The following is a 24,995-nucleotide window of genomic DNA, read 5'->3' as shown; positions in this document are numbered from 1 at the left end:
GTGGAAAAGCCGCACACAAAAAAAAAAGAAGTAGAAAATAATGTAACTTAAATGACGACTAGCAGATACCCCGCTAAAAATGATTAAGTATGGATAATCAAAGGAGTGGATATCAATGGAATATCTTTAGTAATTGTTGTAAAGGTTTTGCTGATATTTCAGGTTTCCATCAACTTCATTACACCCTCATCCAAGGGTACACAAACAGAGGTAGAATGTTTCGCTATGCTCAGCAAAAGCCTCAATGGAAAATGATTTTGCCAGCAATTTCAGTGGCCTAACTGCGGGTTCTAAAAATACAGCCAGATCCATTACACAATAGGATCTGCGCAGCTAATGGAACACAGAACCACATAGCCTTGCACCTGCCTCTCTCCCACTCTCTCGCTCTGTTCTTCTGGTGTTTCCCTGAACCTGATTCATTTTAATTAGCGGCAACAAAAACAGGAAAAAATTAAATGAAAATGCAGTTGGCGGCGCCTCGACGTGAGAAGAACGGCAACGTTGCAGGGCACAACAAAAAAACAACACGACAGGAAAAAAATAAAGTAAAACAAATTCTGTGCCTGCTTTCACCGGGCCGCGGGTCTCCGGTCCCTGGAAAAGCCCCACACCGCCACATGAGGCAAAGCTCTTCTTCTACAGATTGCCCCAAAGGCGGCATCCTCGCCTGGGTGGCCACCCAATGGTTCCATGGCTGCCTGCTGCTGCTGTTGTTGTTGCCACTGCTGTATGTGCAACATAATAATTTGTAAACATTTATCAATTATGCAGCAACAGCAACAGCAGGAGCACCCATTCGCCACCCTCTCTCGCTCGCTCTCTCTGTTGGCCATGGCCAATACTGGCCACATAAAATTCCACGCTGGCCGCCGCCATCGTCACACACAGCAGGAGGCGCCGCCTCTCAAAGAAGCAGGGGGTGATGTGGGGGGTAGGCATATTGGAGGCACATTCCAGGGGCGTTTTTCGGCTTTGACTTTGGCGGTCTGTCGAGGCAGACTGGCAGTGGCAGTGGCACTGGCCGGGGCGTTGATACGCTCGACCAAACATGCAATTAAGTGCAAGTGGGCATCACCTCATCATCATCATCATCATCATCATCATCATCATCATCATCATCATCATCATCATCATCATCATCATCATCATCATCACGATTGTCAGCGTAATCATCTTTTGGGGGCAAGCCACATGGCAGACAGGTGCATGAATGCGGCAGATTCTGATGCGTGTGCCTGGATTGCACCTGGAATGCTCTGGAGTCAATCAATCATACTGCAGGCCAACTTGTTGACATCACCAGCAGGAGGAGCACGATGTGGCAGAGGTAGAGCAGCAGAAGTGGCCTGGCAGCAGGCGCAAACAATAGGTGCCACAACGTGACCGAGTGCTAATCCAAGGCATCTGCCCCAGCGGCAGGTGCGAGTGCAAAACTGATACGGGAATGCAATCCTGCTGCTTGGGGAGTCCACGTAAAGACAGATACAAGAGCTAAAAAAACTGTTGGGAGGACCAAAGCAGGATCAATTCTATTGATTCTTTGATACAGAAGTTAGCAGAAAGGAGACTGGAATTGATTTACCAAAAGTAACAGCAATAATGAGCTTCTAATGATGGTCTGTAATACGTTTGGGTATTATTAACCAATTTTATCGTACAGGAAAACCAACAATACTTTGACGAATCAGTTTTCCGTTCCAGTTCGCTTGAAATGTTTACCTCAAAATCCCAAAAATAAAGCCATCAACCGAGAAGAACAAAGCTTCCCTGCTGCGTGTGGTGTGTGCTTTGCTTCTGATACTCTTACAGCACATATTCCCGACATAAGCACAGGGAACTAGTTCAGAGCAGTGGAATTAGTTGAACAAACAATCAAACTGCAATTCGTAACGCCATAGAAATGCGGGCAATGACTCCACTGGAGTCTTGGTACATTTAATGCAGCAGGAAAAATCTAGAAAATGTTCATTTGGGAAGGCAAACGGTTGGCAATTGTTGTACCCTTGCTATGTCACACATTTTTAAGACGAGAATCGATTTAGTCGTTGTTCGAATAGATACCAAAATAATAAGGTTTGCAATTACATTTATGTGATGATGAAATTCCAACTTTCTTATAACTTTTCCCCTACTGTCGTTCTGCAGCATGTTGCCAGGCTTGCAGCATGCATCTACTGCAACTTGTTGCCAACTGCTGCTGCACTCACACGTGCGCAAAGCAATGCGCTCTCTCTCTCTCGCTCAATATTATTGTTGGCTGCCTATCATTTCATACACTTCTCTCTCACTCTCCCTCTCTAAGCGGCGTCTTTTGTTTATGTATGCTGTCAGCTGTTTTCTGTTTACCATCCACACACACGTACCGCACTTAGCATCCACTCCACATCGAAAAGGGGAAATGTTGCTAGTGTAAGTGGGAGCAACAAATGTTGCTGCATGCTGCCGCGCCGGCCAGACACATTACGAGAGCTGTGTTGCCAGCCGTCATTCGGTGCCGTTATCTCGAGCTGTATGTCCGCTGTCCGTGTGTCTCTGTGTGTAGTGTGTAGTGTATCCGTGCTGTACGAGTGCGTGCATGTTGCGTGCGTAATTTGTTGTATCTGTATCTGTGGATTGTGAAATGGCCAAAAGCAGCGCGTGTTCCGGACTGCCAGCAAAAATTGTGTAAAAAACCAAACAGTTTTTGAACATGTTCTAGAGACCAGAAGACGAATAGACAGCCAGAACTCTTGGCATTTGGCAATCAATTGTTTGTCTAGCCGATTTCCTCTGTTCCTCCTCTGTCTCGCCACATCTGTGTGTATCTTTTGGCATCACGAAAAGTGTGTAAAATCCAATTAAACTCAAATGATTCATTAGCAGCATTTATTCACAAAATTCATGAGTGACACACTAGAATTTCCACATCTCTTATGATTTATGGCACTCAAAAATGTGAAAGAATTATTGTCGAACCGAAATTTGTGGCTTATTTCGAGATTTGTTAATTGAAAAATTACAAGAAAAAACGAAAAGTAAAAAAACTACAAAGGAAAACAATTAATTTTACGAAAAGACAAAATGCTGCGGAACGTGTTGCTGTTGTATCCCCTGACCCTGATCTGTTTGCTCGGCCTGTGGCTGGGAGCCAGCGCTAATGACCAGCTGAGGAATGGGCCAGAGGATGCTGACGATGATGATGGCCTGCAGAAGGTGTTGCTGCCACACGAACCTGCCACAGCCGCCGCCGCCGTCGCCGCCGCTGATGACTTGAGAAAGGAACGTGATAAAAGTTCAGCCAAGATGCAGAAGATGCTGCTGATGCAGAGTTACAGAGAAGAAGGCGAGTCGGACCAGAATCGAGACGAGAATCTACGACTCCGACACGAGCAGCATCATTTGCGGCACCAGCAACGGGCGTGGGAGCAGCCACTGGGACTGGAACGCAGCCCGTTCCGGCCGGTGCGTCATCATCAGCATAAATCTCAGTGGAATCCAAAGGCAGAATCGGAGGCAGTCAGGGGGATGAAGCTGAGGAAGATGGAAACGGCCAGGGAGCTGGAGCTAGAGCAGGCGCAGTTAGAGAGAGCCTCCACCGATTCACCCTGGGAGATGTATCTGGAAAAGCAGCCGCAGAAAACCATTCCCATCAGAGATACCCCAACATTGTCGCCTTCCAATGGGCACATTTTGGTTAAACGCAAACTGCACCACAGCCAATGGGACACCGATTATCCCAGCCAGCAACGAGTAGCCCCAGAAGGAGGCCTCACTTCCCAGCAGTGGCAACAAAAGCAAATTGCCCATCACCGCCAAAAGCTGAGGCATCTGAAGGAGATTCTTGGCCAGCGACAACAGCAGCGACATCTCCTGACGGGATTCAATGAGGCCAAATCGGATGATAATGATGTGAGTACAGCGATTGGGGATTCAATTTAATGTTCCTTGGGGAATACAACGGAGCAGGAAGCCATTCGGTTGCGGATGGTAGCTGTAATTGAAAGATTCTTGGGAATTATGTTGAATCAGCAAAACAAATTATTGATTCCGTCTGTTGAAAAAAAAGAATGCTGCGTATTTTTCAATTGTAGCGTCACATTTAAGAAGGGATTGGGATTGGGATTTCTCCAATTCATCATCTTCCGATGAAGGTTCACATTGGCACAATCGCCACCTACAAGAATCCCTACATATAAATATAAATATAAATATAAAAAAGACTGACGCTGATTTCCTTGAACCATTTCAAGTCATTGGCTGATGACGCGATGAACAATTAGATCATGATTATTGTAAACATTCTCCCAAGAGCTTCTTTTGTATTTCCAACTTTCAGAATTAATGAAATTGTTTCTACCCATGCAAGTGACCAAGCCATTTCCTATTCAACTCGTTTCCAGAACATTCTCGTCTCTTCCTTTGTTTAATTTATCACCATTTTGGCTGGTTGTGATTTCGCCAACCAAAAATGCTGTTCAAATTTTATGTTTTTTCTTCTTGGATTCAATTAGGGAACACTCATTCGCCTAACCCGAATAGTCATATATTTTTTTTCTTTTTGTGTGTCTGTGCCAGCAAAATTTCCCTCTTGGCATACAAATTAATTTGTGTGACTATTAATTGTGACTGCCCGTTCGGCACGTTCCCTGTGTAAAGGAGATTTCTTCCAGTAGATTAGTCTCGAATTTTTGTTTGTTTTGTATTCCGTTTTTATTATTAATTGATGTGGGTACTCGGACTGCTAGTTGTTCAGATTCAATTGAGATTTATGCGATTGCACACGGTACGAGCGACTGCAATGCAAAGTGTTTATCAATTAAATGCGTATTCATTGCAAAATACCCAATTGATTCGATTGAAGTGTTCCGCAGTTGGCAACAGTCCCCGTCTGTGGATTACTCATCGGATAGGTGTCGAAACGATCTTTCAGTTGGAATTCTTTGGGTGATTCAATGCCAAGAATTGGGGGCTCGAGACATGTTTTTGTCTAAAGTTGAGCGAACTTGTGTGTGGTCTTGGAATATATTAGAATTGATTGGAAAACTTCTCGAAAGAATGAACACTTGATGAATTTATTGACAGACATTATTTTAGATTGTTAGATAAAGTAATGGAAGACCCCCTGCAAGCTCAACTGGACAGCTATTACTTGTATCATTACATTGATTACTATTTGGTTAGAATTGTGTGTACTGGCACTGTCTTCATATAATGTAAATATATCAATAAATTATCAGAACACTGTTCAACCATAAGCAGTAAACACTTTGCATGATTTGTTCCACTATACATTTATCTTATAGCCCCAATAATCTCTTGGGTATTTCCCTAAACCACAGTATTTTCAATGAGTATCCGTCATATGCATAAACAACAGCCCTAATACCATAATTAGTTCTCCTCTTGCTGCCCGTAATATATAGCTTTCAAGAGATTTTAATTGAGATTTATAATGGGAAATAACTGGGGTAATTATTCTACATTGTAATTTCTGGTAGAAAACTATCCAGCAGAGATAAATCTAGAAAAGAGTGGAGCGAAAGAAATATGAGGGGATTAACTACTGATAAGAATTTATGTCCCAGCTATATTTTCCAAGTAAAGTTCCTTTTCTACAACAGTTGTTTCGATGCCTTAGTACGTTTCAAGTTATAAAATTATTCTAATTTTGTATGATGGGTTTCCTTTTACTTCGCATTTTCTGTAGTCTATTATTTTAATGAGCTGCTAACTATATCTATGGCACAAACAAATATCCATCTAATTATACCAGACAGTGGTGGGACGCCTTTTATCTTTTTATTTTCTGGTACGAGTAAGTAGAGTAAATCGAATTCTCGCCTAATTATTAACACTTTCGATTTGTTTGAATGCAGTTTGTGTGTGCACTCCCGGAATCCGTTCCCCTCTCTAAAGCGTACCATTCCCGTACACTCTTTGCCTCTTATCCAACCCCCTCTATTTCACACTCTTTCTCTCCCCTTTTACCGTCTAGCACTCTCTTTCCGCCCGCACACTCTTCCTGCCTCTATTATTTCGGCGCCTTTGGGCTAAGCAACCGCCAGTCAATTTTATTTGCTTTTCAAATCGATTCCCAACACTTTCACTTCTCTCTGTGCATCTCTTTCCGCTGCTATCCTTCTCTCTCTCTCTTCCTGTGTGGTGGCCCCAGCTTTTGCAATCAGTCTATTAGCTTCAGCTTCGTTCTGCCTCACTCGAGGCATATGCACCCACTGCCACTCCTGCTCTGCCACTAGCACAACCGCTCCTCTGCCACCACCACCGCCAACGACTCCTGTGGGTGCCACTTCAAACATTTTGGCGCGAGTACACAAACGCAGCTGCAGCTCCAAAGGGGTAGCGAAGGGCAGCCGCCGCTTGCACATTCAATTAATTCAAAGCATTAAAACAATTAAACGTTTGTGGCATCATTGACTTGCCACACGCCTCCCCAGCGCATCCCATCTACCCCCCAGCGATCGGCTGCGGCTCTTGTTTGCCAAATGCAGGCACCAATCAACTCAATCTCTATCCCTGCCCCTCCGCCCCATGTGGAAAATGTTCCCCTCCACCCCACACACAGACGTGACCCAATTTTCACACAAATTAGTGCAGCTAATTTTTAATGATGATGATTTTTCGGTTTCAGCCACTTTACTTGGCATTTTTCATAATTTCCATGGCCTGCCGCCGCTGGGGTGTGGTGTGGGATATTTTGCCTCCCACTTTTTTATTTTTACGCAATTTATGATATTTTCACCCACCCATCACCCTCGTGGACTGGAGAGGCGTCGGTTGGGTCGGCCGACAAATGCAATGGAAATAAACATGGGAAATACAGATGAAATTTGGTTCGTTTTCTTTTTGTGGAAAAGCGGAGTGTGGAGAAGAGTGTAAAGAAGTAAAAGGGATAGGCGACGGAGTGGGTGGAGTAAAGGCACAAACTGGGGGAATTTTCATCCCATGGGAATGTTGAAGGCCAGAGACTGAACTCATTTCCACCAAATTGTCATGCAAAGGAGGGAGAAAAAAATTATAAATGGGAATGGAAATAAAATAAAGGCTAAAAGAATAATAGAAGAAATCATGAGGAGAGAGAACTTAATGTTAATCGAAACCGAAATGGATTCAAATGAAGCAAAGCGTAGAGAAAAGGATATGCAGATAGGTTAAAAAGCAGAGATAACTCAAAGGAAATTAAAATATAGAAATAACAGAGAGAATGGAAGACAAATTCCTAACCAGAACCCAATTTAGCATTATTCTCCCACACAGCTGTGGCGCCAATCTAACAGATACGGTAATATCCTTTGTGTCCACCCCTTGGAAGCAACCAACTAAAATCCAAATCCATCCCCTATCCTCTAGAGAAAACCCCACCGAAGTTGTTGACTTAATCTGCATTTTGTTGGTACTGCACGCTTTTCACGTTTTTATTTAGCTGGTCAGCGAAAAAGAAGCCAAAGAAAATGGAATGAAAATTGCAATGGAAATAAAACGAAAGCCAAAAGAAATTTGCATGGCTTGGCTTCTGTTTAAAGATTTCCCCCTGGCTTAAATGAGGAAAATGGAGAGAATAATTTAGTGGTGGAGTGGGGATATTCAAAGAAAAAACTTCAGGAAATATTATATTCAAGTCTTAAATACTTTCACCCACGGCTCCGCTCCTCCTTCTCTCTTAAAGCAGAATAAGTTTCTGCAAAATGTTTCATTTATTAAAGGTAATATTTATATGTATGTACATGTTACCCGTGAGAGAAATGGAAGGCGGATAAAAATATGATTCTCATAGTAGAACTAGAATTTCCAGTAGTTTTAACAAAGACGAACCCCCATTGTTGGTTTCAATAGAGTTACTTGCTTAAAGCAGTTCGCAATTTGCCCGGCAAACTTACCCAATTTAATTTCCCTAATCATGGTAATATCTTTAATTTAATTACTCATTCTGCGGGTCCCGCCCCACCCTACAAAATAGTTATACATATACAAAGCTTGAAGTTCCTTTTACTACTGCAACAGCCAGGTCCTGTTCCGTGGAAAAGTTTCCTACTGAAGCCCCTTCTGTTTTGCTCTGGCATCCTTTTGTAGTCCTGCTAATTCTTTGTCACCTTAAACATAACAAAGGCCCTCAGTACAACCATTTTCTCCGCATTCTTTCCTTTGTTAACTAGTCGCCTGTTTATAGCGTCCGTTCCCTCTTTAGCCGTTCCTCCTCCCTTCTGGCTTCAGTCACTCTCCACACCTCTGTCCACCCCCACGCTCTGTTGTGCCCAGCTGTCCAGCTTTCAGGAGCTAAACAAAGCACGGGGTCCACATCGGTCCCGCCCCAGTGTACGGGAATACGCAGTGCGACCCCCGTCCGCCTCTTTATAGAGATGGCACCTCGTGACACACAATGATTCAACGTGATAATTGCATCTAATGTGTAGGAAAGTGGATACCAAGTAGAAGTTGCATTATGCTAATTAATTATCTTAAATAAAATCTTAGTCTCTGCCTCAAAAACGTGGCTCGCACACCCATCTCTAATCTCATGCATTTTCTCACTCTCTCTGCTATTCGTTCTCTCTTTCTGCGGCTTTAATTTTCATTCTCATTTATGCAGCTTGTTTTGCAGTTGCCCGCAAATTTTGTTACTCATTTCTACACCCTCTCATCTCTGCTCCTCTGCTCTCCTCTGCACTCTTTTTCATGCTACCAATTTTTGTGTTAGCATTGTAAATTGCATTTGGTTTTTTCTCAACCTGCTCTCAGCCTCTGTCCCTTTTTTGTGTGCCTCCTTTTGTTCTCGTTTTCGCCTGCATATTTTGCTATTTATTTCGCTAAATTTCGCCGGCACTCTCCAGGTTGCCTTCTCTCTCTCTCTCTCTCTCTCTCACTCTCTCTCTGTCTTCTCGTTTTTCCCGTGTTTTATTCCGTTATTTGCATTCTGTCATCATCGTTTTTATTGTTTTTGTTGTGGTGCCCGCTTTTCGCCTGTCTCTTTTCTCTTTGCTCTTCCTTTTGATCCCTCTCTGTCCCCGCCGCACTCTGTCTGTACCCCCCACGATGCTTTAAGCATTTTTATTACCCGCAATTTGCGCATTTTCACTTTTAGTTTTAATTAACTAAAAAATTTGTGCGACAGCCACGCCCACAATTGCACAAAAAATTCGCCTCAGGCTGCACTAGAACCATACCATGGCTCTTTTCCTCATTTTCCTTCCTCTACTGTAGATTTTTCTTCGTACTTTTGGTGTTCACTTTAATTTTTTTATACCCTTTCATTCGGCATTATGATTTTGAAGGAATCTTGTGCGATATCGTAAAATAAATTTAGCTGTGGATATTTTGGACTTGAACTGACTTCGAATCTGTAGTTTAATATCAATCCAAACGGATAGTTAAATCACTTGAAATTAAATTATATTTGCAATTTTAGCTGCCATAAAATCTGAATGAGATCTGCTAGAGTATCCACAGCTTCAGCACCTCCGAAACTAGTATTCCTTATAGTTTTTCTTGTTTCGTGAATAGAATTTTCTTCATTTATTTGTTTTTTATATTTTGCTTTTTTATTTGCTGTCCTCGTTTTCTCATATTATTTTGCACTATTTTTCTCGCTTCCTTTGCTTTGCCTTTAATTTGTGTTTATGTTTTCCCACTCATTTTTCATGGCATTTTCTTGTTGGTTTTATTTACTTTTCCTTATATTTTTCTCTTGTATTATTTTTGTAGGTTTTGCTTACAATTTTAATTATTTGCTAGCTGAATCCGTTTTTTTGAGCTGCCGAGCAAAAATATGAAGAGGGTGGCAGTCCTGTCCAGTCGGGTTGGCAGCACTCATTGTGGCAGGGCTTCAACAAGTCTGGCGTTTGGATAAAGAGAGCTTTGGGTGTAGTGGGAGAGTGGAGCAGTCTACCGGACAACCACTGCCACAACCTTCTTCTCGACACCCACCCCTTTTGTTGATCAAAATGCAAAAGCCAATGAAGGCCAAACTGTTTGCACTCGTCGTTGGTCAGAGCGCAAGCAGCACTCTTGGCTCATGGCTCATGTCTTCCTCTCTCGAACTCTGCGTGTCTTCCCTCTTCAAACATATCTCCATCTCGTTTGTCTGTATCTTTCTGTCTCGTTCCTTCTGTGCAATGGCTTGTGGCTTTAATTAAACTGAACTTCCAGACACTTTTACCAAAGCAAACAATAGCAAAAGGAAAGCGACTAGAATGCAACCTTAAGATACCCTATAGGCAGATACATATATTTTGCAGATCGCAATGGGAGCCTTAGTGGGAAGAAGGTCTCTGCAGAGACTTTAACCAAATGCAAACTGTTAGATAAATATTTTCAAAGCAAGAGCTGTTGATTATGATAGCTTGATCTCCAATAAAAGTAATCAAAACTCTCACAAGAGGAAAATATGCATTACATACATTTCTTTAAACACAACATACCCTTCGTCTCCGAAAGAACCAGCTCGATAGAGCCTTTGGCTATTGTTCTGCAAACTAATTAAATATTGGAACTGTGCTAACCCCTAACCCCTAACCCCTCCCTACCTTAACCCCATCTCAACCCACAAACCTCTTTCTTCGGCGTGCTGCTCCAACTATTAATTTGTTTTAAATCGTTTCTTCTTTGTTGGTGTTTCTTCTTTTTTTCGCTTTGCTTTCTTCTACTCCAATTACAGGGTAGCCCCCTCCGACCATCGCTTGTGTGGTGATTAATGATACCCCGCACTGAAGGTAACTTCATTTTGATTGCCCTGTCGAATCTGAACGGCCCAGGCACATCATTTTTTTGGGTGCTGTTTGTTTGCCGGCACAATATCAATACAAAAGTGTACAAAATTCCCTCAATGCGATTGGCTTTTCAATTTCCTCATTTCCCCATTTGCTCGCACAAAAAATACACTTTTCTTGTCGGAGTTTTACTCTCTGGATTGCCGGATTGGGCCATTAATCAAGTTGAAGACTTGGCTCAACCTTTGGCTGTGTGGTCTTGACGTTGGCAGGTCTCTTTTGTAGGCCCATCTCGGCTTTCTTTAGCCAAAAGAGGAGCCCGGTACCCCAATTGATTTGTGTTTACACGTCTAACATCATCAGACGGATTTGATGGAAAGGGTGAAGTTGGAATTAATTATATAGATTTTTCTTCAAACATTGTCATTGTTCATTTTATAATGCGGTGACATTGGGTGGATGGGATTCAGCCCGAAGAAGACACATTTTTGTGGCTTGGGGGTTAATTTTGGGAAATTGTTTTGAATGATGACGATGAAGAATGGTTTTAAAATTAATTGTTCTATTTTTTTGTCGTGGAAAACTTGGAGAAAAAAGAGGACAAATGAATAAAGTTATTTATTGAAACTATTTTGGTACAAGAAAAAGTCGAAAGATGAATTGAACGATGATTCGATGGAGATTTTAGAATTAATATGCATTACAAATTATATGGCATTCATTGTACATTTCATGGCTGTATTTACTAAAGGAAAAGTCACCTGTCACCTAATTAAATAAAGGTGATTAGTGGCTTTAAAGGTTTCCTTAGCAAATTTTAGCATTCAAAAGATAAAGACCATGTGCATACATATACACAATGATTTCCTTTTCAATTGATTTATCTTAGTTAAAGTTCACATAAATTCGTATCTTATATTCCAATTAAAATCGAATTTCAATAGCAGTTGGAAACCACACATGGAACTGGAAGTTGAAGTCAATAATTCATTTGCAACTTTTTGCATTAATTATGCACGAGTATTCAGAAATCATTTCGTGGGCTCGTAATTGAAATGCAAGTAATCCACTCAAGTCTCATTGAAAAGAGAATTTTTAATTCAATTGAATGCAATAACATTCACATATATATTTCCAAACCAATCAAATGAAAGAGTTCTCTCTATTTTTAACGAAAAGAAGAACTTTTCGGAGAAGTAAAACTTTTTTAAGAACAAATGTTATAAATGTACATGGGAATTGGGGAATCTTTTGTTTTGTTTGGAAAAGTTTTGTGGAAGAAATATGAATATTGGATTCCTCGGCAGTGTTTATCTTTGCCCGAAGATTCTACCTTGAAAATGTTCCCCAGCATATTCCACTTTGAGTTCAATGCTCCAAGGTCCACTCCCTTTCGACTCGTTGGACTGCTGCAAGTTCCCATCAATTTGATTCTGTAGCTGTAGCATCTGTTGCCAAGTGCAAGTGGCACTTTTTACTTGCAATAAACACTTGAGGTGCATTCAGAAATGAAGGAAAAAGTATGTGTATGAGGTAGAAGCAATTGTACAAACAAAGCAATTTACCGATGACTGCATAAACAAAAGGGAAAAGAACAATCCCAAACAGTAATCAAAATCCCAAAAGCAGAATCAAAGATTTCCCTCCCACAAAAGGCTCACTCATGCATGAGAAAAAAAACAAAGAGGGATTCCTTTTGGCAATCTATTAAATATGCCTAGCTGACGATTGCGTTCGAAAGGTTCCAATTGGGTGCAAATGTCTCAATCTTGGAGCAAAAGTTAATGAAGCCCAACAGCGCGCATGTTGAGCAACCAAATGAAGCCAATCGGAGACATCATCCATGGATGGGTCGCCGCTCAGTGAATCCAATGCGAATTGAGGGGACAAGTTCCACAGAAAAATATACAAAATTTCCTTTGTCGCATGGCATTGTTAGCGCTGAACTGGAAAATAATATTATTAATGGGATTAGCAGGAAAAGTTGTCGAGTAAAGGCACAGAAAATACAAGGATATCAAATAAGGGAACTAAAGTAAGAAAGTAGAATGTAATTTTCCTGATTAATATAACATTTGCACGTTTCCTTCAAACAACTCCCAAGAGTAAATAAACCACAGAAATTTGCCAACAAATTCCTGGAAATTTTCCGACATTCCAACACTGTGGCTTAGGGCTCCACCAGCTCCACTAACTAAAAACCAAATACGAGTATGCACTGACAGACAAGTAGGTTTCCCCTGTCCCATTGCGGCATGGCACCGAATTTGGTTATGAAAATTCTGTGGAAATTGAATTGACTACCGAAAAACGATGAGAGAAGAAAAACAATGGAAAATGGAAAATGAAAATGGAAGCCCTCGTCAAATCTTTCAACTGACATAAACTGATTGAAAATGCGGGTGGTACGTAACAGGGAGAACTAGGGAGAGAGAGAAACAATGTTTGAGAGGCGGCCAGCGGCGTCCACTGATTGCAGCGCAGATACAGATACAGATACATGGACAGAGAGAGAGAGAGAGAGAGAGAGAGGGATACCCAAGACCCGTACAGTGGCAATTGCCAAGTGCACGCATTGAGTCATTCAGTCAAGCATGTAGACTGGCTTTGGCAGTCAGGCATGCCGTCAATTATATACTCTTACAATGTTGCCGTCAAACGAACAGACGAACTATCCATCCATCGAATGCATGGAGTGGATGGAGAGTGGGCTTTGTCTTGGTCTGGTCCGCATCAAGATGATTTCTATTAGATACTTTCGTATGCAAGGCAGCCAACAGAATTTATGTCCGTTTTTATGTGAAGATAGCAACCATATACTAGATGCAGATAAAGATGATGACTATGACGATGACGATGATGACTGTGATGATGTTGATGTATGTACATACATGATGACGACGATGATGGCTCTCTGACATTCCGCTGATGGGTGGCCTGACATCCACATTCCCCTCCACAGCACATGTTGACTTCTTGTCGTGTATCTGTCAGATGGATAATATTCTTTTTGCGTTTTTCCATTCATTCCTTCATTCGGTTTTAGCTCTTGGCGCTTGTGTTGTGTTTTTAATTTTCAGTTTAATTAAATCATTTGGCCAAGGCAGCCACTTCTCCACTCCTCACATTACTTCACTCCTCTCTGCACTTGTCTAATGAATTATGCTTCAAGTCACTCCCTTCGCGGCTTTTCTGGGTCATATTTTGGCCAAAATTTATGACGGCTGCGCTTCTGACTTGTGCTAAGTAGAATCAGCCATAAATTCTGAACAGAGTGTTCCAAGTTGAGTCGAGTTGAGTTCAAGTTTGGAGTTGTTTGAATGAATGAACATATAGATGCTCTGGGAATGAGGGAAGCAATAAATGTGCTGAAAGGTGAATAAACTTTGCATTAAATTGGGTGTAAATTAAACTAAAGAAAGCAGCAGATATGCATAAACAAAAGACGTGCAGGAACTGGCATTTCTTTGCCACTTTTAGCTTCTGAATGTTCTGAAAGGTTTCCGATATCTCTTCCATAATAAAATTCCCCTTCCAACTTTCACTTTTCTGAAATCTTTTGGCCCATTCTACCAATTATAATTCCATTGGGACTCCAAAAATCAGTTTACAGCTCTATCAAATTTCACATCACCCTCCAAAATCTCTGAGATCTGAAACCTCTGACCCTGTTTCCAACCCCATTATAAGCCTCATAAACCCCATTTGTATCAACGACTATTACTTATCTAATAAACGGTCATAAAACCTTCACTTTCAGGCCACAGAAGTCAAGCGATCAAATAAAATAATAAAAAAATTGTCATTTTGTATTTTGACCCAAAGTGAAAATTGTTTTTATTATTGATAGTAAAATAATATTTTCCCTGAGCATTAAATGCACATAAAACTCTCTTTTTATTGTGTCAAATGTCTCATCGGAGATCGGACACACGCCGCACGATGATGATTTTATGGGGGAAAGAGCAAGCCAAACCCAGAGCCCCATCCCCAAACAAAATCCCAGTGCCAGTGCCAGCGCCAGCCCGAAAGAGCTGGCCAAGATTAGAGGTTTCTTTTGAATGCCAATGCCGACATCGTGTGTGCGTGAGCCATGTGATGGTCGACCACAAATTGCTTAATTGGGTTTGAGTGGGGGACTGTATGCAGTCGGTGGGGGTCTGGATGGTGGATACTGAATAGTGGCCACCGTGAGCCATCAAATGCTGACAGCTTGAAGTGTGTCACACACACACACATGCGGTACAGCTCACTGGGGACAGTTTCTTCAAACAAATTATAGGAGGGAACGAGACTCCTCCACCCGCCACTCGACTCTTGCGTGTCTCTAATGGATGGGGGAGGCGGCAGCACACATCCATCTCTCGCAGAGAGCATCCTCTGCCTCAGAAGCACCACATTGGTGGCAAGTGCAGGTCCCCATCACTCCACTCCACTGCCCTACCTAATTGATCAAAGAGTTCAGAGTTCGTGCTTCGGTTTTAGGTTTTCGGGTGATGAGTGACTCGATATGGAGGTCATGCTGTGGCCACTCCCCTCTCCTCCAATGATGAATATCTCTCGGTAATTGGCTGCTGGACATGCATTTTGAGAGTGGAATATTATGGGGTTATAATTTGATAATGATAGGCTTGCATTTAAGGAATTTATATATGAAAGATCAGGGCTGAATGCAAGCTTGAAGGTGAAGTTTCATTTGGAAGAAGTTTGATATGGTTTTAGGAACCGCCCTAAATATTTCAAATTTTATATGACACATATGGAAGCATCATAGTCTTTTGATAGGATAATAATAGGTTTGATTAAAGACAAAAGATCAGAGTTCATTCCATGAAAGGATAAAGAAGTAATCTGAATATCTGAAGTTGTTACTCTGTAGATCACAGATCAATCATTTATTGTACATTTTTCCACAAATGGAGAATATTTAAGTCGATTATTGAATTCATAGAAATCTAATGTGGAGAATCATTTGATAAAACTCTATTGACTCCATGACGAAGTGCAACAGATTATTTATTTAACAGATAATTCACAGCAAAGATAAACAATTTAAAGCTACAATGGACACAAGACCCACCCGAATCCCCATTCAATTACTATAACAACTTCAACTGCATTTTATGGTGTACACAATCCCCTGATTTTACCTTGTTTAGGTTGGTTACGCTTTGGAGATTTCACGACATTGAAGGGGGGATTTCCGTATGTAGGGTCTTAGGGTCTCCCTTGCCTGTGCTGTGCCACTTCCAAGTTGAATGTAAATAACACAAAGCAACGTAAAAGTGACACATGCGGCACTTGGCACTAACCAAAGTTGAACACAAGTATTTACAATCAATAAAAGCCAAAGCAAAAGCGAAAATGAAATTGAAATCGAAGTCGAAGTCGGAATCGGAATCGAACTCTCGGACACGACACATTGAGTGGGGGCTGGAGACCACTGGAAAAGTTATGCATTTGTTGGATACATTTTGAAATGCTCCCAACTCGAGTCGAACCAAAGCGAAACCGAAAGTGGGCGTGGCTAATTAGTGTTTGTTCGATCGACCTTCTGTGCAAATGGGTGGGGAAAAGAGATTTATTGTGGGATTAACTTTGAAAAAATACGCCAAGAAAAGAGAGAAACGATTTGGGGGATTCGCTACCCATAAGCTAATTACTGCACTTCCTGTGATAACTTGTTAAAATTTGTCTTTATTAGTGAATCAATAGATTTTGAATTTAATTAGATAAGGAAAAACCTCAAAAAGATAACGATTTCCCGTTCGTTTTGCGTTCCGCTAAGTGTAGAAGAGGCAAAGATCTGCATTATTGATTAGGAATTAATTTCTGTGGGTTTTGTGACTTTATTAATATAAATAATCGCACAAAGATCGATCTCTAACTCTATTTTCTACAAGTATATCCCAATATTTGCTACTTTTCTCTAACGCAGATCCAATTGAGTCTAAAACTCTCTGGCGTTCTATCACCTCACTCTACTCTTTCATTGTTGGAGTCCATTTCACTTCTCGGCATATTGCTTCAGTCATTCGTTGACTTACTCACACAATAACTGTCTCCGTTGGGTAGTGAGTGAAATAATAGTTTGAAACTTCTGGAAATCTCTGTACGCACACATGGAGTTGTGTGTACAAAACTATAATTTATATTGCTTTTGCCAGCAATTTATATTTACGCTCACAGTATTGGCAACTTCAACAAGCCCATAGATCACTTTAATGGCATTCCCCGACTCTGACTCTGACTCTGACTCTGGGCCGACTCTGGCTCTGGCTCTTAGGCCATCAATGGCAGCCGCCTGCTTCATTCTGGTAGTAGGCATTCGAGTGGTAATGTCAGGGGCGGTACGGAGGGGAGGGTGTCCATGGAGGTTGGGGCGTGTTCAAAAGTTCAACGATTCGACAGAGCACTTGATACTTTTTATGTTCTTGTTGTCACTGCACGTTGCAGCATGGCATTCTCTGGTTGTCAATGGCAGCGCTTGAACAAGTTTTTTCTTTCATTTTCACGAACTTGACTTAGTCACTGTGTACACAACTGTACTACAGACAAGCAGAAGAATCATGCTGGGAATTGTTGATGCACTTTGGGGGCGCATGAACAGATGAAAAAGTGAAGCTGAGGCCGAATTGAAAGTGAATCAGGATGGCAGCCAACAGGAAATGCAACTAAGTCAATGTTGAAGTCTCAATCAACTGGCACAGAATTGAGGTAAAAAATTGCATTACTGTGAGCTGTCGGTGTTCAATCTATAAGCACAGGGAAAGCTCTTAATAATGGCTGTTATAAGAAATAAGTTTAAGTTGAATGAAAGGACAAGCTTATGGCTGATTAAAGATGAGTTGAACCATTTATAAGGATGGTGAACATTTAATTCTCAGCTTTTGTGATGAGGAGCAATTCTTCCGCTTTCTAAAAGTTTTTCTATAAATAGTTCTACAATTTTCCATACAATTTCAAAAGCCACTGGCCCAAAGTTCATCTGCAATTTGTTCACCGATTAACTTCACTTTATTCCACACTAAAAAACACTGATCTTTGCTGACATTTTAAGTGCGTCTCCCCATCGCTTCCCCTTTCATTCCGACAGATCCGACAAACATTCATAATTGGATGATTGCTCATTTGCATCCACACCGCCCAATCTCACCCACTCTCCTCTCCAAACAAATATTCCCGACTGAATGCCGAATTCCCCCCTCCCGTTTGGACCGCTTATCAACGTCGATTATAAAATTGTTGTCACGCTTCTGTCACCACAAAAAAATGGGAATACAAATAAAACATGAATGCAGCGACGTGTTATGCGAACCGAAGCGTTAGATACCCTTGAAGATGTGTTGTGTGAGTGGATTTATTTTGGATCATGATTAGCTATAGATATTAATGCGATTTGGCGGATCCCATCTACTATATAATTTCTTCAGCAGCAATAAGTGTTTCAGCAATCCTTTCTTTGCCGCCTTTTAGACAGCAACACACAATCATTATACCCTCTTCCAGGGTATCAACCAGAGAGAAGAGCACACACTTAACCCACACTGGTGATGCCTTCCAAAATGATGCCATAAATTCACAAAATTATGACATAAAATAATAAAAACACAAATGAAAAACGAAGGCAAGAAGTCATTATCAATTACGCCACTTAATTATTTTTATTGGAGCATAAAATGCTCCATTTCTTGGGAAGACAGCAGCGAGCAGAAAAGAGCTCAATATCTCATTCGTTCTCTCTCCCTTTTCCTTCCCCCATCTTCGCACTCTTTCTCTCCAAAGACTCCACTCTTTCTCCGTTACTCGTTTCCTCTCCCTCCATTCTTTCCATTTGTCGCACATGGTGTCAATGATGTGCTAATTGTCGCGTGCGCCCACTTCTTCTCTCCCAGTTTCTGCATGAGAATATTTATTGGAGTCTTGGGGTCTCGGTCCTGTTGTGTCTGTGACTGCTGGCGGGGAATGCTCCTGCCTGTCTCTCTCTTTTTGCATAATTTGTTGACAGTTTCTTGGAGTGCATGAATATTATGTTGTTGGTCTGGCAACTTGCGGGCTTGGCCCCATCACCACAATCGACAGCAACAGCGACAGCTCGAAAATTGGAGGCGTTTATGTTCACGCACTTTCTAAACGAATTTTGAATATTTTTTCCGTATGGCAAATTATTCCACAGCAGTTGACACCAATCACTTACGAATTGAAGGAAATTCCCTTAGCCAAGGCGATGGAAATAGAACTGGCTGTGTGTCAACGAAAATAAATGCTTGAAAAAAGCGACCGACAGTCACTTGAAATGCAGTGATTAAAGCAGCACAGTGGAAAATCCCGGAAAATCAGCCACAACATGCAGAAAATGCTTTCAGAACTCTAAATACAATAAATATGTGTACAAATCGTGGTAGCCAGAGACTCTGTTACGAAATAATTTGTACACTTTTAATCCTTTTAGTCTAAAATCAATGAAAAGACACTCGCAAATCACTAGATTATCCGCAACAGAGCCACAAGAGTGAAAACCCTGATGGAAACTGCAAATCCAGTAAATGAATTTCCAAACGAAAAATCAGCAATGCAATTAGCCAGCGCAACTCAACCATTTTTTGTGCATTTTCCAGTTAGCCAATTGTCTAAGATTTTGCCGCCAGCTGCTGCTCTCCACGTCCGACGGAGCAATTATAAAATCATTTAGCGGCCAGGAGGGAACAACTGGAGCGACATGTGTTGGTGGCGTTTTATGGCGCATTAATTGACTTTTTGTTGATTGAAAACTATTTCAATTGTGCAAATGCAATCTTTAACTTGAGTTTTCTTCGCTTGTGTTTGTTTTTTGTGCAATAATTAAATTAAGGCTTGGCCTAGGCCCGACCACCCACGGCAAAATTGATTTTGTTGCAAGCAAAAAAAAAAGGAGAGCCTGCCTGCAACAATTTGTTGGCCTGTCTCCGGCATTGTTTGCGTGAAAGTTTTTGCAGCAGACCAAACAAAAAGTCGGAAAAACATTGTTTAATAGGCATGGGAAGGCTTCATCCGTTGTAATATTATACATTACATTAACCGCGGCAATTAAGTTTTGAGTTTTGAGTTTTGTGGTGAGTGGAATGCAATTTCACTTGTCAACAGCACCAAAGCGAGTCCCCGTCTGTCCCGTCATATTTAATCATATATTTTAAACCCAAGAAACGTTCACATATCATCCATGTTGAGGCAACATTGTGGCTGTGCAACATGTTGCTCGCGACTGGACAGGGGTCTCAAAACTTTTTCGGTTTTTAGTTTTCGCTGGCAGTTGGTAGTTCGACCGATGATTGATGGCTCGTTAGCCATTGGAGGCCGACACTTGAATACTAAACACCAAAATGACTCAACAAGTTGCAGCTTGTTGCAACAACAGACATGGAAAAAAGAAGAGCCCGAGCCCAGGCCAGGGAGCAGCAGGTACAGGGAGACACACCCACGCGTGAGCAGAGCCAGCCATGCGGGGGCCGTTGCTTGGTTTTTGGCTTATGTATGTTTGCATATGAGCTGATTATGATTATAGAGGAGAGGAGCAGATTTGCACTGAAAAAAACTACAATGATGGGGGGAACTTTTGGTGAGAATGAAGGTGGAAAGGGGGATGGGGATTACAGTTTTGCTTGCACAAAAGATTATCTTGGTAAATTCTACGATATTGCAGTGGTTTTACCAGAGCGTATGCAGGACTACTATTAAGGTTCTCCGAAGCTCATCTCTTTGCTGGCTAATTCTCATTAAGAATAAACCCTCACAAAATCTTGTTTCCTTGAATTGAGTGGACTTTTCCAAGCACGAGTATATTCCGCAGTAGACTCAAAGTCTCCGACTAGGCTACCTACCAATAGACGTAGGAGTAAGCAACTTTGAAGTGCGTCCGTTGAGCACTCCCCCAACTATTCTTGGGCTGGTTGGGCAACACTGGCATCAAGCACTTTGCTGCGAACTGCCAGCAACTGTTTTTATACTCTACTACTAGTAGTGCTATAAAAAAAAAGAGTAAAAACTTTGGACAGCCCCGAAATGGTTGCGCACATTAGTGAGTGGCACAGACAGAACTCAGCAGCAGAAACAGAAACAGAAACAGAACTTCCAGTTAGACAATTGCAACTTTGTTTCGAGCAACCCACGAGCAACTTTTTGGTACAACTGCAATAATTTTTGTTCTCTTCTTTTTCTTCCCTCTTGTTGCAGGTAAGTGCTGGAAAGACATTAGAAGACGGCAACGATGGCCATGTAAGTACTCAAAACAGCATAAAACCCACCCACATGTTAGCTGCCAGCCCCTCAGCCCCTCAATTCTATGGGTCTATGGGAGTGCATGAGTGTGTGGTCCGTGTGCCAAGTGAAGTGTACTGAAACCACACCAAAACTGAACCACTCCTGACAATTGCCGGCACTTCCGTTGCATTGAACTTCGCCGTATACGCCCCCATCATCACATCATCATCATCCTCATCATCATCATCATCATCATCATCATCATCATAAATGCATCTGTCGTTGGTGCGCCACACGGGTAGATGACCTGCGAACGATCCCATCCCATATACATTACAATAGGCGTCTGCTTAACGATCGTGACCAATTTGTTGGTCAGCGAACAACAAGATCTCCCCCAACACAGAACCTCAGCTGCCGTCTGTCGTCGTTTTGCAAATATTTACACTATGAATAGAGCACAGAACGGATCTGCCTCTCGCTTTATCTTCGAGACTAAGGGAAACACTATTTGTTCTGCTGCCGCTGCTGCCGCTGCTGTTCTCGGTGCACCCCTCGTTGTCACCGCACCCACTGGAGACCTGTCTATCAATTTGAAAAGCGCTACGGCTGTGCCATCGTCTGTGCCTTGAATATTCAATTAAAAATTGGCGTCGACAGACGCTTGCCATGCAAAAAATAGGCAGGGAGCATGAGAATAATACGACGAAGATGGAAATACACTAGAAGGAAACTAGCAGGAACCAAAGCCATCAGATCATTCCTCATTTTATAGCTTCAGTCATCTCTTAGTATTATTTCAAGTTCAATAGACTTTTTGCCATTTCCGCAACAAACTTCTACCGCACATGACCCCATCTCCTTATAAGGGTATCTCTATTCTAGTCAACCGATTCATTACCATACTCGAAGTCGTAGTCGTACATGGCTCTTGGCGCTTGTGTCAGTGGCTCAGAGTGAAAACGTGACTTGTCTGGCTCTTGTCTGTCAACAGTCTGGTCTGGGCGAGATGATTTGCAACGAACTTAGTTTAATTGAAACATTGGCCAGAACTTGACGCTGATTTGACTGGAAATGTCGGGGGCTATACATAAACCACCGACTACTTGTATTACTGACTCTCCGACCCAGATATAATACCATTAGAAGTGGGAACATTTGGGTGGGATTGGATGGGGGTTGGCATTGTTGGTGGAATGTAATGGTGCGGGCGAGAAACAAACAAAACCCGGAGCATGTTTTTGCGAAAATTTATGACTTTCATTTGTGTTTTTCTCGCACAAATCACGGAAGAGCCACCGGCGAGAGCGACAGTAGCGGACCGAATAAAATAAATTGAAATGTGGGTCAATGTTGATGTTGTTGTGGCCATGTTTTCAAGAAGGGAATGACCTCAGAGCGAGCAGGACAACACCCAGCTTAAATACGCGTTTATGGTATAGAGGAATTGCCATTTTGTTTGCTCAACTGCCAATTTATTTGCCCGAAAAACCCTAAACTGTCAAATGCCGGAACCCACGCTCTAAAAACAATCAGATTTCATTGGATCTATGCATCTGCATATTCATGCATGACAATAAATGCACACCAAAACAAAATACATAAGAACGAAAGGATAAATGTGGTGTCCAACCTTCAAATGCCCTTGCACAGTCATCGTTCTATGTGGAAAAACATTTTATAATCCGCTTTGTGATATTTAACTGAAATATTTTATGGGAGGAGCGAGTAAGAAGTTTTTTTGCACATAATTTCTATGGGGAAACCGATTACAATAACAATTCAATATTCATGGCACTCTTTTTTAGGGCATAGAAATATTCAAATATCAACGAGAATTTATTTTAAACAAATATTTAGTTGTCCTCCTTTAGGGCGGACACCAAGTGGACAGAACAGGACAGCACAGGATTGGACAGCAATCCAAATAATCCAATGGACAATTGGCAAATTCAATTTGTGACCCGCAAAAACCTCGTAAAGGCTTTCATTTGTTTAGCAGTTTGAAGGAGAGGGAGAGAGGGATTTAGCCGTGTGGAGTGCATAGATTTATATAAAACATTTTCCTGCTTTCGTTTGCGATTTTAATTTAATGCAAACATTTGCACAACAAAGATTAATTATTAAATATATACGTAATATATGGATGCCAGATACATATGCAAGCGGCCAGATTTGATTGCTTGCAGCATGGAATTTTAATTACTTTTTTATTCCTATTCGGAATATTCGCATGTAAATAGCTGGAAGGGCTGGTAACCGAGTTATCCGAGTGCTGAAGTGCACAGCTGTCGAATGCAGCCAATGCATGTGTTGCTTATGAATAAGGTAAACATTTCAGTGCATTTTCCCCGCTCCTTCTTGTGATGCATTCTCTTTACTTAAGTTCTATCAAATTTGTTGCACAAATAACGTTCACTTTCGTAAGATTGTTTGCTCAACAAATAAAAGTTGTATGGCTAAAAAAGGGTAAAGGGAACACAATTGAAGTGTAAATTGGATGCATTTAATATTTAATCAAAGTATTTTGTGATGTTTGCGAATGCAGTCAGAAGCAAAAAGATTTCTACGATAGATAGACAGCCCAGACAACGGATTACATCTGTTAATTATTATTAAATAGTGCCAATGAAAACACATTTGCAATGCCATTAAAACACCTGGCAAAATGGAAATATATTATAATTAATATAATATTTAAAGTCCCTTAAGGTCTTCCCTTGGGGCACGTGTACTCCTATCGTTTGGCATGCTCTGCTATCCCACACTTCCTACCTACCGCCGCTACACCTTCACAAAGGATGCGCCCATAAGACCCAGGCCACAATTATATTGGTTGTATCATCATCATCTTTACTAATTAGATTCGTGTATACGCACAAGTTCTACCTGCTCCAACTCGCTCTCTCGCTCTCCCTCTCGCATTGGCACAGTTCATTAGCCTCCATTAGAGTAGGGAGAGGCGGCAACTACAATGGCCAAAGTGTGGCAAGGGGGATGCCAGCAGATAGGAGAGCAAAGGTAAAGGGGAGCCAACTGCATTTCCGTACAGATTATTGTAGGACTCCGAGCCCAAGCCAGTGTCGGAGCCATTCAATTACTTAGAGCAAACAATTCTGAAAAAAAGGAAGGGGAGAGAGAAAAAAGTGTACCAGCTCAAAGAAAAATTCACACAGAGCTAACCTCAGACAGAGTTCAAAGTGCAAGCGCTCCCCATAGCAGAGGGGGACAGAGAGTTGGGACGAACAGACATGGCACTTGTTCACCGGGTTTAGGGTTTAATGTACGATAAACGCACCAACAAATCCCCAGACCAAAACTCACTTCAACTGAACTCTGAAATGATAACAGCAGAGGGAAAAAATATGATGAAAGAGCGGAGGAATCTCAAGTGGCTTTTGGGAAGCCGTTGACACTGGTCTGTGGAGAGCAATTAGCCCCTGGATTATCGGAAGCTGTCGAAAAATATTTTTATATCACCAATCAATTGAAAGTTGTTTGTGGCTAATGAAATTACTCAAGCGCAGGGAACTAAAGAACCAAGAAGCAAAGAGAAGCAGGAGCCCAAGAGATATAAGAAATGAAAAGATTGAGGGCTCCAATGGCAGACGCCGTATCATAAGAGCCAAACACCAAGCCAATGAACCTTAAATCAGAATCAAAGGCAATTGATTTTGACTTGAGCACAATCCCCATCTCCATCTCGCAGGTCCCAGTGCTCAGCGTCTTGTCTTCCTTTGTGCATTGATAAAAAAATAAAACCCGCACAAAATTCTTAAGAAACTTTACACCAGAGGGAGGAGCATCGATACTGCTAATGTTGGCTCGTTCACTCGTGAATTTTAAGCCCTTCACCAGGCATTTGGCAACATCATCATCATTTATTTAAGGCAACTTAAGCTCTGTCTTTGCCATGGCTTGTCACGGCCCGATAAAGGCATCCCACGGAATTATGAAAAGGAATGTTTAAGAAAAAGGAAAAATTGAATAAAACCCAAATGAAATCAATAAATTGCAACATCTCAAAGGAGCAGAGTGAAGGATGCACCCGCAGCG

At 41.6% G+C, this 24,995-nt stretch overlaps 1 protein-coding gene across 3 annotated transcripts in view; it reads left to right on the top strand.

The window, feature by feature from the left end:
- LOC117900798 overlaps nt 1-24,995 on the top strand; it is a 66,024-nt gene that overhangs the window by 24,534 nt on the left and 16,495 nt on the right. Inside the window, exons 1-2 of one of the 3 annotated variants that reach the window (XM_034811282.1) lie at nt 2,493-3,891; nt 20,913-20,954. The exons of 1 other annotated variant lie outside the window; for it this stretch is intronic. In XM_034811282.1, coding sequence (XP_034667173.1) covers nt 3,064-3,891; nt 20,913-20,954 — 870 coding nt within the window. In that variant the 5' untranslated portion in view covers nt 2,493-3,063. Of the gene's footprint in view, nt 1-2,492; nt 3,892-20,912; nt 20,955-24,995 lie in introns of those variants that run through there. One more of the 3 variants, XM_034811283.1, reaches the window with a different exon arrangement.

This window comes from Drosophila subobscura, chromosome U, assembly GCF_008121235.1.
Source record: "Drosophila subobscura isolate 14011-0131.10 chromosome U, UCBerk_Dsub_1.0, whole genome shotgun sequence".
Taxonomy (NCBI): Eukaryota; Metazoa; Arthropoda; class Insecta; order Diptera; family Drosophilidae; genus Drosophila; species Drosophila subobscura.
Note: the sequence above shows the minus strand (reverse complement) of the source record. Positions and strands in the feature narration are given on the sequence as shown.